Consider the following 16,064-nt stretch of genomic DNA (forward strand, 5'->3'; position numbering starts at 1 on the left):
CAACACAGGGCACAAGGCAGGAACCTATCCCGGGCAGGGTACCAACCCACCACAGCCTTAAATGACACCCAAACAGAAATTAAATTTGAAGCGAGGGAGCCAACAGAAGACCACCTAAGTCAGGGCTTCATACTCCAACTAGTTGCTTAATAAGGTGCAGAGTCTTGCCGTTAATTAAACCCGTTCTTTAACTCCATGGCTTGTTGCAGCTCTCAATGTGTAATAGCAGACATTTCCGAAATTGTTGATTTTCTCTTTTCTAAGAGCACCGTTAAAATGTTTTTGTGGACCTGAGCAGATCAACATTCCTGAGACCTTCATCTTTCTTTATTTTCAGATATTGTACGATGGTCACAGTTTGCTGCTCATGTTTTGGCTCATTTTGTAGCTCATTATTGTTTGGCAGCTAATTAAGAAAAAAGAAACAATTAAGGGGGTCTGAGTCTTCAAGACCAAATCAATTAAAATGAATTCCAAAGAAGTTCATTAGCAGCAAAAACAGGCCACTAATTAAGAAAAGGGTTAGAATGAAAACCTCCAACCACTTTGGCCCTCCAGGACTGGAACTGGGGACCCCTGATACAGACAATGATCCACCATAATAGCAAGAAAAAAAAAAAAACAACAACAATTAATAATTATCAAACTGGCATACCGTATGAGATACAGACACTGCAACAGGAGAGCAAGTCGAGGCTTTGAATGCATTGCTAAGCATCTCTTAGATGGGTTTTTACAGTAAAACTTACAGTATGTGGCCAAAATGTTAGTGGGCAGTTGAGCATCACACCTAAATGACCTTGTTGGATGTCACATTCCAAATCCAGGTGCAATCATATGATAGCCTCCAACTCTTCTTTCCACAAGACTGTGGTGTGTTTTTGGGAAATCGTGCCCTTTCAGGCATTCGTGAGGTCAGGTAATAATGATGGACGAGAGGTCGTGGCTCACGATCCATCCATCCATCCATTTTCCAACCCACTGAATCCGAACACAGGGTCATGGGGGTCTGCTGGAGCCAAACCCAGCCAACCAGGGCTGAATTTATATGAAAAGAGGCCCTAGGCTATTCCACTTATGAGGCCCTTTCACCTTCCATTTTTAAGTTTGTAAATTACATGAGAGATAATAAAATTTTGCTAACAATTTGAATGTAGGCCCCTCTTGATCTTGAGGCCCTAGGCTGAAGCCTAGTTAGCCTATAGGAAAATCCGGCCCTGCAGCCAACACAGGGCACAAGGCAGGAACCAATCCTGGGAAGGGTGCCAACCCACCGCAGGACACACGCAAACATACACCAAGCACACAGTAGGGCCAATTTAGAATCGCAAATCCACCTAACCTGCATGTCTTTGGACTGTGGGAGGAAACTGGAACGCCCGGAGGAAACCCACGCAGACACGGGGAGAACATGCAAACTCTACGCAGGGAGGACCCGGGAAGTGAACCCAGGTCCCCAGGTCTCCCAACTGCGAAGCAGCAGTGCTACCCACTGGCTCACGATCGTCTTTCCAATTCATCCCCGTTATATCCGACGGCGTTTTGCATTTTACGTGGTAAAGGAAAAGGCGATGGTTGAGTTTTTGTAAGTCTCCGCTAGGTGGCGCCCAATGCTAACTTATGAGTCAGTCCTAACTTCGTTTCCCTTCTTTTTTTATCTTCTTCAGTGTTTTGGACTCTGCTCTGATTGCAGAGGTCACCACAAACAGAGACGAGGAGTGAAGCTTCTTCACAAGTGCTCAAGAGCCGCGGCGAGGGAGACCCGTGTGGATTCGGGCAGGAGCTTTGCTCCCGTGGAGCCCAGGTCAGTTGTCCGACATGCTAATTTAGTGCATTTTTATTGCCCTTTCCTGGAAATGAACATACGGACTGAATGCCTGCAAGAGAATTTGTGTGTTTTTAGTCGTAGTGCGGCTCTGTCAGAACGAGCAAAATGACAGTCAAAGATTAGGAAAGCTTTTGTGGGTCAACTTTGTGTGACATGCAGTTAAGGTAAGTCTGAAAGGGGTGTGGCGGCTTGTTGTTTTCTTTCTTGCTACGGATTCCAGGGTACTGCTGAGATTTTCGATTTTTAACCGGTGCCTTAGACAGTCCAGTCACGCTATTACAGGATTTTTTTTCTCTTTAAGTTTCCGACATGTTGGAGACTCAACGAATCTTTTCGTAACAAACGTGGCGGCCCCATATTTCGTAATGCCAGGCGCAATCGAATCCCGCTGGCTTACCTGCTGCGCGCTTAATTTGCGGCTTTCTTTTCGCCTTCTCGAAAGACGCTCACTAAATCCATAAAGTTTACCCACCTGCCTAACACAACTCGGGAGCAATGAGCCGGAGCTCATCATGACGGCATCAGGGGCGACGCAGGAATTCTGGACGGGACGCCAGACAATCACTTTAACTTTTTACAGTCCTTATGTTGTGGGTGGGCGAAGGAGGAAAAACGGAGTACCCGGCGCAAAATCCGTAAGCTGTCCAATATCTGAGCAAGGGGAGAACGTGGGGACCTCACACAGCCAGGAGCGCGAGGGGCTACGAGCTGAACGAGTACACTGAAGGACTGGCTGCTGAAAATGGGGCTTGGTGCTCAAATGTGAATAAAATGTTCCAAATCAGTCACTTAAGCAGTGATTACCCTTAGAAACACTAATAATAATAATACATTTTATTCAGTAACGCCTTCGCTGTATTTTTAAATCAATTAAATGGTATCTCAATTATCCTGCCTTGTGCCCTGTGTTGGCTGGGATTGGCTCCAGCAGACCCCCGTGACCCTGTGTTTGGATTCAGCGGGTTGGAAAATGGGTGGATGGTATCTTAATTAAAAAGAAGGTATCCATTTATATGAAAAACATGAACATTTGTGGGTGTGTCCAGACTTTTGACAGTAGTATGTATGTATAAAATGCACACACACACTATTTGTGTGTACATATACAGGGTGGTCCAGATCTAATTATGCAATTTTCATTACGCTATAACTTATAAAAGTTTATTACATAGAGAATTCACAACTGAATGGAGGACAAGTGAGACATTACATGGAAAATCAGTGAATTAATGCAATGTAAGTCCATTTTCGTTTATTACAAGATATTTCGAACAATTCTTTTGTCTTGTATTGTTTTCCTGCATTGCATTAAAAGTTGAATAATTAGATCTGGACCTCCCTATACTGTATATTCACTGTATGTGTGCATCTATAAAACTTATGATGCATGCTGGGATAGTCTCCAGCTCCCATGTGACACTAAGATGGACAGATGAACATGTAGGTAGAGTTTGTCAGTGTTTGTACAGTTCAGTGATGAAGTGACGGCTCTTTCAAATTATTTGTCTGTTATTTAATGTTTTTAATATTTCTGTCTATCTGTTACGTGGCACCTCCATGCCTATCTGTCTCTTATATGGCGCCTTTCATATCCATCTACTTGTAGAGTACCTTTCATGTCTGTCTGTTATATAGCCCCTGTAATGTGTAGCGGCTATGAAATAAATGGCTGGACACACAACAAAGGTTTGGGGCAGCCACCCGTCTACTTTCCCTGGCTGCAAAAGGACTTAAGTTTTAGTACAGAGGGTCTTCCGCAGTTCCTGATGGTTCATTGAGAATGCACTGTGGAAGTTGGTGAATTTTTGTGCTTTTGTAAATTCTTTATGCCCCTTTTTAATTTTTTTCTGACCTGCTCTGTGTTTTGCTTTTACTTTTGGAATGGAACCCCCTTCAGATTGCCTTCTTTTTACAGGCAAATCCATTTTGCCTTTTGTGTTGGTTGTGAATGGAATGCTTTTATGTGATGAATAAATCTTTTATAAAGAGTCAGTGCTTGAACATATTACTAGCTGGGGTTTGATAGTGATATCCCCCTCTAGTGGGTATTATTGGAAGTGTTTGGGAAACGCACAAGCCCAAGATCACTATGTGCCATACCAAGCGCCAGCTAGAGTGGTGCAAATCATGCCGCCATTGGACTCTGCAGCGGAAGAATCCCACTTCACTAACTGGCAGTCTGATGGACGAATCTGGGTTTTGGCAGATGCCAGGAGAACGCTACCTTCTGGAATGCATAGTGCCAACTGTAAGTGTTGGTGGAAGAGGAGGGATAATGGCAGGGTCTGGGCTTGGCAAAGGGTCCATTAATGCTGCACTAGGGATGCTCCAATCAGGTTTTATTAGGGCTGATATCAATCATGGATATCCAGTTACTGGATTGGCTAATTGGGATACCGATTCTGATTTTTTTTTTTCCCCTTTTTCCCCTCATTCTTTATATCTTTATAAAGCTTTTACACAAAGCTCTTCTTTATTAAAGTGTTAACTTTGGAATTTTTATCATTTAACTGTAAACCGCAGTTACCTGTTCATTTTATATTAACAAAATGTGAAAAGTCAAGCAAAGTGACACCTTTTATTGGCTAACTAAAAAGATTACAATATGCAAGCTTTCAAGGCAATTCAGGCCCCTTCTTCAGGCAGGATATAATCAATAATATTAATAATATTAACAAAATGAAATTCTGTAGACTTACTAGTCGTCTTCTTCTTTTGGTTGCTACCGTTAGCGGTTGCCACACCAGATCATCTTCTTCCATATCTTTCTGTCCTCTGCCTCTTGTTCTGTCACCCCCATCACCTGCATGTCCTCTCTCACCACATCCCTAAACCTTCTCTTAGGCCTTCCTCTTCTCCTCTTACCTGACAGCTCTATCCTTAGCACCCTTCTCCCAGTATACCCAGCATCTCTCCTCTGCACATGTCCAAACCAACACCATCTCACCTCTCTGACTTTGTCTCCAAACCGTCCCACTTAAGCTGACCCTCTAATGTCCTCATTTCTAATCCTGTCCATCCTCATCACACCCAATGCAAATCTTAGCATCTTTAACTCTGCCACCTCCAGCACTATGACTGTAAAAGTACTAAAATATATTCCCATTAAAAACCTACTTTTTTACCTAATAAAATGTTTATTCATCAAAGCACGTGCACTTCAAAGCAGGTCATCCACCTGAAGCTAAGCATGGGCAGGCCCGGCCAGTACTTAGATTGGAGACCACCTGGGAGAAGCTTGGGTTGCTACTGGAAGAGTTGTTGGTGAGGCCAGCAGGGGGCGCTAACCCTGTGGTCCGAATGTGGCAGTGATGGGGACACTGTGCTGTAAAAATGGTGTCGTTCTTCAGACGAGATAAAAAAAATCGAGGGCCTGACTCTTTGTGGTCATAAAAGATCCCTGGGCATCCCTTCTAAAGAGCAGGGCATACCCCAATGTTCAGGCTAGATAGCCCTCCATGGCCTGGTCATTCTGGCCCCCTAATCCTCCCATGTCTCTAATTGATTCTCTCTCTCAAAATTTCACCACCTAACAGTTAATGTTTGGTGAGCATATTGGCACAAAAATGGCTGCCGTCACTTCTTCCAGGTGGATGCCTCACATTAGTGGTGGTTGAAGTGGCTCACCACACACTATGTAAAGCAGTCTGAGTAACGAGAAAAGAGCTACATAAATTATTATTAAATTTATTATTACTATGAAACTAGCTGTGTAAGCCTGGGCTCCTAGAAACTATTGAAATCATCAGAAAAAAAATTGAAATGCAGAGTCAGCGGTTTGGTTTTGCGGATGTGCTCGCCCCCCTTGTCTATCAGCGGCTAAGCGGGTTTGTCCTTCATTAAGGGTTTCACTTCGACGACGGAGTCTCTTTCTTTCAGCTTCATGCTGTAGCCTTGGCTTTCTGTCTTCTTCCGACTTGTTAACTTGGGGCCACCTTGCCGGCTCTTTGAGCTTCATGCTGTAGCCTTGCACTTCCGGGCCGGACAGACAGACACACACACTTCCACACTAAGACGTTTATATATAAAATAATATGGCATTAAAGAAAATAAAATGCTTCTGTTAATTACAAGGGTGGCACGGTGGCGCAGTGGTAGCGCTGCTGCTTCACAGTAAGGGGGCTCTGGTTTGCTTCCCGGGTCCTCCCTGCATGGAGTTTGCATGTTCTCCCCGTGTCTGTGTGGGTTTCCTCCCACAGTCCAAAAACATGCAGGTTAGGTGCATTGGCGATCCGAAATTGTCTCTAATTGTCCCTGGTGTGTGTGTGTGTGCCCTGTTGTGGGCTGGCGCCCTGTCCGGGGTTTGTTTCCTGCCTTGCGCCCTGTGTTGGCTGGGATTGGCTCCAGCAGACCCCCGTGACCCTGTAGTTAGGATATAGCGGGTTGGATAATGGATGGATGGATAATTAAAGGCCATCATATTGTTCACGTTCAGTAGTTCACTTATTTGAAACAAAGCTTAACTTAATTTTCACCATTTGTCTAACAGAATATATCTATTCTCACACATTGATTCAATTAATGGATATTGACAGGTTGTAGAGGGGCAAGTATGAACAAAAAAAAAAAAAAATATATATACTTTTAAAAAACCACGCTTATATTAGGTTAAAAAGTGTGCTAAAAAGTAAACAATAAGTCTCTCATACATCACTCGTAAAATAAAAGTGTGTGCACCTTTTGAAAGTTGAATGATGAAAAGCGCCCATGCTTTTATTTTACAAGTGATGGGGCGGCACGGTGGCGCAGTGGGTAGCGCTGCTGCCTCGCAGTTGGGAGACCTGGGGACCTTGGTTCGCTTCCCGGGTCCTCCCTGTGTGGAGTTTGCATGTTCTCCCCGTGTCTGCATGGGTTTCCTCCGGGCACTCCGGTTTCCTCCCACAGTCCAAAGACATGCAGGTTAGGTGGATTGGCGATTCTAGATTGGCCCTAGTGTGTGCTTGGTGTGTTTGTGTGTGTCCTGCGGTGGGTTGGCACCCTGCCCGGGATTGGTTCCCTACCTTGTGCCCTGTGTTGGCTGGGATTGGCTCCAGCAGACCCCCGTGACCCTGTGTTCGGATTCAGCGGGTTGGAAAATGGATGGATGGATATATGAGAGACTTATTGTTTACTTTTTAGCACACTTTTTAACCTAATATAAGCGTGGTTTTTTAAAAGTGTTTATACACAGTGATCCCTCGCTATATTGTGCTTCGACTTTCGTGGCTTCACTCCATTGCGGATTTTAAATGTAAGCATATTTAAATATATATCGCGGATTTTTTGCTGGTTCGCGGATTTCTGCGGACAGTGGGTCTTTTAATTTATGGTACATGCTTCCTCAGTTGGTTTGCCCAGTTGATTTCATACAAGGGACTCTATTGGCAGAAGGCTGAGAAGCTACCCAATCATAGCATGTATTAAATAAAACTCTTCAATGATATACGATATGCTTCCCACGCGGTGCTTCGCATACTTGAAAGCCCGGACAACACGTATTGATTTTTGATTGTTTGCTTTTCTCTCTCTGTCTCTCTCTGACATTCTCTGCTCCTGACGGAGGGGGTGTGAGCAGAGGGGCTGTTCGCACCACTAGACGATACGGACGCTCATCTAAAAATGCTGAAAGACTACATTCACATTGCTCCCTTCCTTGCAGCTGCTTTGTCCTGCGGTGCTTCGCATACTCAAAAGCCCGAACAGCCCTATTGAGTTTTGATTGTTTGCTTTTCTCTCTCTCTGTCTCTCTCTGATATTCTCTGCTCCTGACGCGCACTCCTTTGAAGAGGAAGATATGTTTGCATTCTTTTAATTGTGAGACAGAACTGTCATCTCTGTCTTGTCATGGAGCACAGTTTAAACATTTGACTAAAGGGTGTTATTTCATGTCTAGAGGGCTCTAATAATGTTAAAAAACGTATTTAGAAGGCAGTAAACAGGTTTTCTATGCTCTAACTGTGAAAATATTCTATTTATAAATAAAGAATCCTACTTCGCGGAAATTCATTTAACGCGGTAGAGTCTGGAACTGATTAACCGTGATAAACAAGGGTTTACTGTATATACAGTACTGTGCAAAAGTTTTAGGCAGATGTGAAAAAATGCTGTAAACAAAAAATGCTTTAAGAAATATAAATAATGATTGTTTATTGCAGGGGTGGGCAGATTCAGTCCTGGAGGGCCGCAGTGGCTGCAGGTTTTTGCTCCAACCCAATTGCTTAATAAGAAGCCCTTATTGCTCAAGTAACACTTCTGCTTCACTTTAGTCATCTTGCTCGTTAAGATTTTGAACTCTTATTGCTTATTTTAGTCTTCAACAGCAGTATTCTTGGTTTTTAATTGCTCCTAATTAGCAATAAGAAGCAAATGACAAAAGAGACCGACATTTCTCCATTTAGCTTGTTACCATTTATACCTGTGTGTATTTATCATGCTCTATTGGGTTTAATTAAATACTTGGAAGGAAAGTGAAGAGAAACAAGTGAAGGACTGAGAATAACTCGTCTGTTTTTAAACTTCAAATCTTTCGGATGATATCCTTAGAAAGGAAAAAAAAATCTAGGATATGAGAATGACTTGACATGGCAGAGTTAAAGCACTAACAAGCCATGAAATAAAATAATTGACAAGGATTGTGTTTTAATTAAGCAACTGGGTTGGAACAAAAACCTGCAACCACTGCGGCCCTCCAGGACTGAATCTGCCCACACCCTTGGTTTATTGTTATCAATTTACAAAATGCAAAGTGAATGAACAAAAGAGAAATCTAAATCAAATCAATATTTTGGTGTTACTACCTTTTGCCTTCACACCAGCATCAATTCTTATAGGTCCACTTGCACAAAGTCAGGGATTTTGTAGGATTCTAGTCAGGTGTCTGATCAACCAATTCTACCAAACAGGTGCTAATGATCATCAATGTCACACGTAGGGTGAAACACAGTAATTAACTGAAACAGAAACAGCTTCAACTGGATGAGGAACAGCCAAACTCTGCTACCAAGGTGAGGTTGTGGAAGACAGTTTCATGTCATGGCAAGATTGAGCACCAGCAACAAGACACAAGGTAGTTCTACTGCATCAGCAAGGTCTCTCCCAGACAAAGATTTCAAAGCAGACTGGGGTTTCAAGATGTGCTGTTCAAGCTCTTTTGAAGAAGCACAAAGAAATGAGCAACGTTGAGGATCGAAGACGCAGTGGTCGGCCAAGGAAGCTTAGTGCAGCAGATGAAAGACACATCAAGCTTATTACCCTTTGAAATTGGAAGATGTCCAGCAGTAGCATCAGCTCAGAACTGGCAGAAACCAGTGGGACCCAGGTACACCCATCTACTGTCCAGAGAAGTCTGGCCAGAAGTGGTCTTCATGGAAGAGTTGCAGCCAAAAAGCCATACCTCCGACGTGGAAAAAAGTCCAAGTGACTCAAGTATGCATGAAAACATAGGAACTGGGGTGCAGAAAAATGGCAGCAGGTGCTCTGAACTGATAGTCAAAATTTGAAATATTTGGCTGTAGCAGAAGGCAGTTTGTTCATCGAAGGACTGGAGAGCGGTACAATAATGAGTGTCTGCAGGCAACAGTGAAGCATGGTGGAGGTTCCTTGAACGTTTGGGGCTGCATTTCTGCAAATGGAGTTGGAGATTTGGTCAGGATTAATGGTGTTCTCAATGCTGAAAAATACAGGCAGATACTTATACATCATGCAGTACCATCAGGGAGGCGTATGATTGGCCCCAAATTTATTCTGCAGCAGGACAACAACCCCAAACATACAGCCAAAGTCATTAAGAACTATCTTCAGCGTAAAGAAGAACAAGAAGTCCTGGAAGTGATGGTATGGCCCTCACAGAGCCCTGATCTCAACATCATCAAGTGTGTCTGGGATTACATGAAGAGACAGAAGGATGTGAGGAAGCCTACATCCACAGAAGATCTGGGGTTAGTTCTCCAAGATGTTTGGAACAACCTACCAGCCGAGTTCCTTCAAAAACTGTGTGCAAGTGTACCTAGAAGAATTGATGCTGTTTTGAAGGCAAAGGGTGGTCACACCAAATATTGATTTGATTTAGATTTCTCTTTTGTTCATTCACTGCATTTTGTTGATTGATGAAAATAAACGATTAACACTTCCATTTTTGAAAGCATTCTTTGTTTACAGCATTTTTTTCACACCTGCCTAAAACTTTTGCACAGTACTGTGTGTGTGTGTATGTATGTATGTATGAATGTATGTATGTATATATAATATATATATAATAATTATTTTCAACTTTTTAGTCTTGAAAATTTTTCAAATATTCTCGAATGAAATGTTCTAACCAATACTAATGGCATCTATTGGATAATATTTCTATCTGTTGCTAGTGCCATCTATTGGTGAAATCTTGAACTATTCTTCATATGAAATTTCATTTCTTAATTGATCAATTAGTGAAACTGATTATTGATTCGTGTAGCGTCATCGGAAGTAAGTGTGCAAAATTTCAAGTCATTTGGACAATAGGAAGTGGGCTAAATATCGATTACAAGATTTGTACCAGACAACAAAGGGGTGAAGTTAATATAAGAGTGGTAAAAACATAATAAAAATTCAGAAGCCAAAACATGTGCACTTGATGCCACACTGGCGAAGCTCTTAAAACCTTTTCATCTGGCATTGTCCCAGCTAGTCGCACGCTGTCAGGTCCAAATGAGATGCCACCTTCCCAGAATGTCTCCTTTTTGTACCAGAAGGGGCGGGACGTCTCTGGCTCTGTTGTCCTCAAGGGGCGGTTTCTCAATGCTGTGATGGATGAAGGAGACAAGCCTGTTGGCAGCAGCGCCCCTTCACATCCCAAGGTAGTACTACATGCCTCAGGTGAGCCTGGAAGATGATCCTTCATGCGTGACAAGGTTTTAATTATTAATTGTACTACAGTTTTTTTTTTCCTGTTAAAATATACATTTACTACATTTATACAAATTTATTTTTTTTTCTTTACTTATTAATTGTACTACAGTTTTTTTTTTTTCCTGTTAAAATATACATTTATACAAATTTTTTTTTTTTTCTTTACAGTTTACCAGCTAGAGATTCCTAATTCCTGTGGTGTAATTTTAAATGTAAATTATCATTTTTAATTATGCAGTACTTGTTTCTGACCAAAACATACATTAATATGACACACACACAAACAAATAATAAACACAGTAAAAAAAAAAAAAAAAAAATCCGAATATCCATCAGATGTTCTGTTTTCCACTAGGGGGTGTTAGCTCCCTGGTTGGAATAAGTTCTTTTTAATTGCGGCGTTTTAAGTAACCTGAACCTGAATAGATATATTGTAAAATGTGATACGGCGGTAAGAAATCACATAAAAGAAAATAACTTCCTTCCATCCATCCATCCATTTTCCAACCCGCTGAATCCGAACACAGGGTCACGGGGGTCTGCTGGAGCCAATCCCAGCCAACACAGGGCACAAGGCAGGAACCAATCCTGGGCAGGGTGCCAACCCACCGCAGGACGCACACAAACACACCCACACACCAAGCACACACACTAGAGCCAATTTAGAATCGCCAATCCACCTAACCAGCATGTCTTTGGACTGTGGGAGGAAACCGGAGCGCCCGGAAGAAACCCTCGCAGACACGGGGAGAACATGCAAACTCCACGCAGGGAGGACCCGGGAAGCGAACCCAGGTCCCCAGATCTCCCAACTGCGAGGCAGCAGCGCTACCCACTGCGCCACCGTGCCGCCCTCAGAAAATAACTTGGCTTTCTTTAATGACGGTTTACGCGGCATAACAGACGAGGAAGCCAATGACAAGCTCATGTGTAGAGTTCGCCATTTTCGTCGTTGCGCTGGAAGGATTTTCAGGATCAGACGACGTAATCTTCCATCCGTCCATCGGCTTCAAATGTGTGCCGGGCGATGTTCCAAGGCTTTATACTCTTTCTCCATGTGCAGGCCTCCACTTAGGTAAATCATGCCATTCCAAACAAGGCAAAGAGAGGATTCAATTTCATGCTGACTCTAAACACACAGAAATAGTACAATGCCCATTTTCGTAGTTGTTTCTTTCATGTCTTCTAATGCTTGCCTAGCAGTCCTAAATGATGAGCCCTTGTGTGCTAAATCTGGCCTTGTGTTAGCTGTACATGTGAGAAGAAACAGATTTATAAAATATTTCTTGTACAGAGCACAGTGACATATTAACATATAAACTTATTACATGTTCATAAGATGTTTACCGACAAGACATAAGGCTAACATGCTGAACAAGTATTACAAGTGAAATGCACATATTTTGGTGTTAATCTGACTAAGCTTCTTTATCTTCTGTCTCGATGCATGCTCAATAATCCAGGTAAGGAAATTCTAGAAAGTTGATTCAGTTCATCTGCACATAGTTCTTTTCCAGGGAGATACGTTACATCACTCATCCGAGTGACTTCCTCAGTCTCTGTTGATTGCAGGTTTCTCCAACCTTATAAACAGTACCTTTGCATAATGGCCGAAACTAGCACCATTGACTAACAATTGGCCGTGTGATCAATGATATACAAATTGTCCATTGCTCAATGGCCATGAGTACCATTCACAGAGAGTTGGGGCATGGCTGCAATCCCAGCATTGTAAGATGGTGAAAGATGTATCCTTAGGCCCCCTCCTCGGTTCAGAGATGGTCGTTCCTTTTTTCACGTAAATGGCCTCCTTGACTCCTCGCTCAAACCAGCGTTCCTCCCTGTCCAGGATGTGCACATCTTCATCACTGAAAGAGTGACCACTGTCCTGTAGGTGTAAATAGACTGTGGAGTCCTGGCCTGATGAGGTAGCTCTTCTGTGTTGTGTCATCCGCTTTGCCAGTGGTTGTTTGGTTTCCCCGATGTATAATTCACGGCAATCCTCTTGGCACTTAACTGCATAAACTATATTACTCTGTCTGTGCCGGGGCACCTGATCCTTGGGGTGGACCAATTTTTGCCGTAGTGTGTTTTGGGGTTTGAAAGCCAACGAGACCTGGCACCTCATGCATAAACGGTGCGTACGCACTAAAATGTTGCGTAAGAACGTTTCCACGTTCAAATCGCGATGTATAAAATCTAAACTTGGCGTAAAGCCACGCACATTTCCACAGCAACTCATACCCTGGTGTACACAAGTTCTGCGCTCGGTTTTGCAGACTGCTGGCACCCAGTGTCAAAGCAGTGCTACTGTTCCTGTGTGGTTTCCCTTTCTTTTTTAGATCCACATCCCTGACGCGGCTTTATAAATACACTGAAACTAACTGCATATTGTTTATTAGTTTAATGCATCTGATTGTAATTAACCAGTAACAATATAATGGTCCTCAGAATGGTCAAAGTATTCTAAATACCATAGCTGCTTTAGCGTTGTTACTCTCAATGCACCTTCTTCTTCTTCTTTCAGCTGCTCCCGTTAGGGGTTGCCACAGCGGATCATCTTTTTCCATATTACTCTCACTGCACCATTCAGAGTATTTATATCACTGTATCTGAGTGTGAATCACACCTGTACAGCAGCTGATCAGAAAGAGAATTGTCGGTATACAGCATCAAGCACATGCTGCCTCAGCCGTGCACACAATCTATTTGAACTGCTTTCATACAGCAAACGCTTCAGAGCCTTTCCTGTACAGACCTCGCGGTTCAGAAACTGTTTCAAGAACTCTAAACGCACTCAATCATTCCATCAAGTGCTCTTTGTAGAACTGTTTGTACTTATAAGTACAATTACCTCACTGTAAACTTGCAGTACAGTTATAATATTACACAACCTGAGTCACTTTATAAAGTGCGTAATTACATACGATGACAATATCATTTTTAAGATGAAATGCAGCAAAATATGTTATACAGGTAAAACTTTAACTTCATTTAAATAATCTTTATTGTTAATAATTAAACATGTGAGGACACGGTGCCGCAGCGCTGGCGCTCTGTTCACGGATTGTTCTTGCCTCGCGCTGTATTCTTGCTTGTGCTGACGCGACACTGGATGGATAGATGGATAGAATAATTAAACACGTACTACAAAGATATTTCAATGTTCCGTAAAAGTTTTGAAGAATCGGCGTTCTAAGCTTACAAATGGCTTAACGTCTATCACAGAGCCGATTGTGTGGCTATTTGGAGAAAGAAAAGTAAGGACAGGAATTGGGGGTTAGTACGTTTGAAAGAGTACTGCTGCAATAAAGTGTTTCATCGAAGGTCGTGCATGGCGCAGCAAGCCTCTTGCACGAGACATGAACAATCACTGCTCCACTGTGTTCCCATGTTTAATAACACACTTTAACTAATGTCATCATGAAAATGATATCATGTATACTTCTCAGTATTTTAAATATTCAGAGAGCTGCAATATCACGAATGTAATGGATTATGTGTCCTGTCGGAGGAAGAGAAAGCCCGTTTAAGAAGCAGGTAGTGATTCACAGACACAGAGCACATAGAAGATCAAATACAAAACAAAACATTTAATGTGCTACTTTAGTTACGATAGGATTTGAGAAACTAGTAAATTAAACGATTTTAAGATGAAGTTTATAATGTTCTACTTTAATGACAAAATGAACTACGTGATTAAAGTGGAAATATAGAGATTAAAGTTGACATTTCGTGCTTTTTTTCCCCACTGTGTGCCTTTTTTTTTTTTTTTTTTTTTTCTCTGTACCCTAATAAGCTTTCATATGACACTCAGACGGTGGGCTACGACTCGCCTTTTCACGGCAACTTTGATATCTGACAACTTTTTTTTTTATTTCGGGAACTGTGCGACTTTGTGAACTTGAGCTTTCGAGTTTCTCCGACACTCTGTCACTCGATCAACTTCCTTTTGTTGTTTATACCACTGTTTAAACTAACAAATAGTACGTTTTTCTTTGCCTCAACTTGGTATTCGCTGAAATTCTTCTATTTCCCCCCATGCTTTTGCCATTCTTCTTTTCACAGAAGGCTGATCTTAGGGGCTATTTATATTGATTTGCATATTCAAAGAGGCGTAATTCTGGGAGGAGTTGGGGCGGGACAGCAGACACGTGCACGTGCGTTACTTTTCACACTGACCGAAATTTATGGAGTGGGAGAACATGGAAGTTGGTGTTCGCACAGGTTTATGCATCTGGATTTTTTTGTGCGTACGCACATTTCCGCTTTTGTGCTTTCGTCATGTTATAGTATGAATTCTACGCACGGCGTTATGCATGAGGCCCCTGGTGTTTTGGAAAAAATGCGTCTCGGCTGTTACGATACTCCTGACACACAAGGGATCACCAAAGGTTTTCGCTTAGGCAGCGGTTGTCCTTCCTCTCTCCTGGATTGCATTCTTTAGGTGCCTTCCCTGCTTTGACAAAAGTCCAGCTGGGATAGCCACATTTTCTCAGGGCCTTTTTGATATGATGTTCTTCTGCTTCCCTGGCCGCTGTGTCTGTGGGTATGGTGTTTGCTCTGTGTTGTAGAGTCCTGATGACACCTATTTTGTGCTCTAGTGGATGGTGAGAGTCAAACCTTAAATACTGATCCGTATGCGTTGGTTTACGGTACACATCAACTTTCAAATGTCCCCCATTGCTGATGGAAATTTCACAATCTAAGAAGCTTTCCCAAATGAGACGCATTACCTGCATTGTGAGGGAGCATCAGTTATGGCACTACGGCCATGTGGCGCGATTCCCAGAGGGTGATCCAGCTTGTAGGATCCTCATTGTTGACCTGAGTCGCTGGACCAGGCCAAGGGAATGCCCAGATAACACCTGCATGCAGGAGAAAGATGGTCATTTCTGGAGGGTGGGACTGGACCGCGTGTCTGCCTGGGGTGTTGCCAACCGGGATCCTGAGTTGTTTCTTCGTGTGGTGGGTGCAGCAACACACTGTACCAATGCATGCTCCCCAGCTTAATTTGACTTGTGTCTGTTTACCTTTGAGCAAGCTAACTTTGCAGTATCATTATCACTGGCAGAGCAGCTCTGAGAAGCCTGAGGGAGGATCAGCACTTAGAACAGCCAATCGGCTCCAAGCTTACCGATGACATCACAGCTCCATGTATTCTAAAGAGGGGTTATTCTGTGTGATGCCACTCATCCCCCTGTTTAAAGACATCTATAAATAGCTCCAGGTCACACTGTTTCAGGTGCACACCTGAGTTATTTATTTACTAAGAGGGAGCTGCTGAAATCAAAATCTGTGTCTGCAAACAAATGAACCTGTAATGGCCGATGTCAGATCAGACTGTGATTTGAAAATCAGTTCAAGG

General features: G+C 42.7%; 2 protein-coding genes across 2 annotated transcripts in view; one reads left to right on the plus strand and one right to left on the minus strand.

The window, feature by feature from the left end:
* The window catches only part of abraxas1 (abraxas 1, BRCA1 A complex subunit), a 34,515-nt gene extending 31,988 nt beyond the window's left edge, over window positions 1-2,527 (minus strand). The window contains exon 1 of the mRNA XM_051929812.1: window positions 2,301-2,527. Coding sequence (XP_051785772.1) covers window positions 2,301-2,342 — 42 coding nt within the window. The 5' untranslated portion in view covers window positions 2,343-2,527. The remainder of the gene's footprint in view (window positions 1-2,300) is intronic.
* Window positions 1,668-16,064, plus strand: part of gpat3 (glycerol-3-phosphate acyltransferase 3) — a 74,180-nt gene continuing 59,783 nt past the window's right edge. Inside the window, exon 1 of the mRNA XM_051929848.1 lies at window positions 1,668-1,804. The gene's annotated coding sequence lies outside the window, so the exon portion shown is untranslated. The remainder of the gene's footprint in view (window positions 1,805-16,064) is intronic.

This window comes from Erpetoichthys calabaricus, chromosome 7 (genome assembly GCF_900747795.2).
Source record: "Erpetoichthys calabaricus chromosome 7, fErpCal1.3, whole genome shotgun sequence".
Taxonomy (NCBI): Eukaryota; Metazoa; Chordata; class Cladistia; order Polypteriformes; family Polypteridae; genus Erpetoichthys; species Erpetoichthys calabaricus.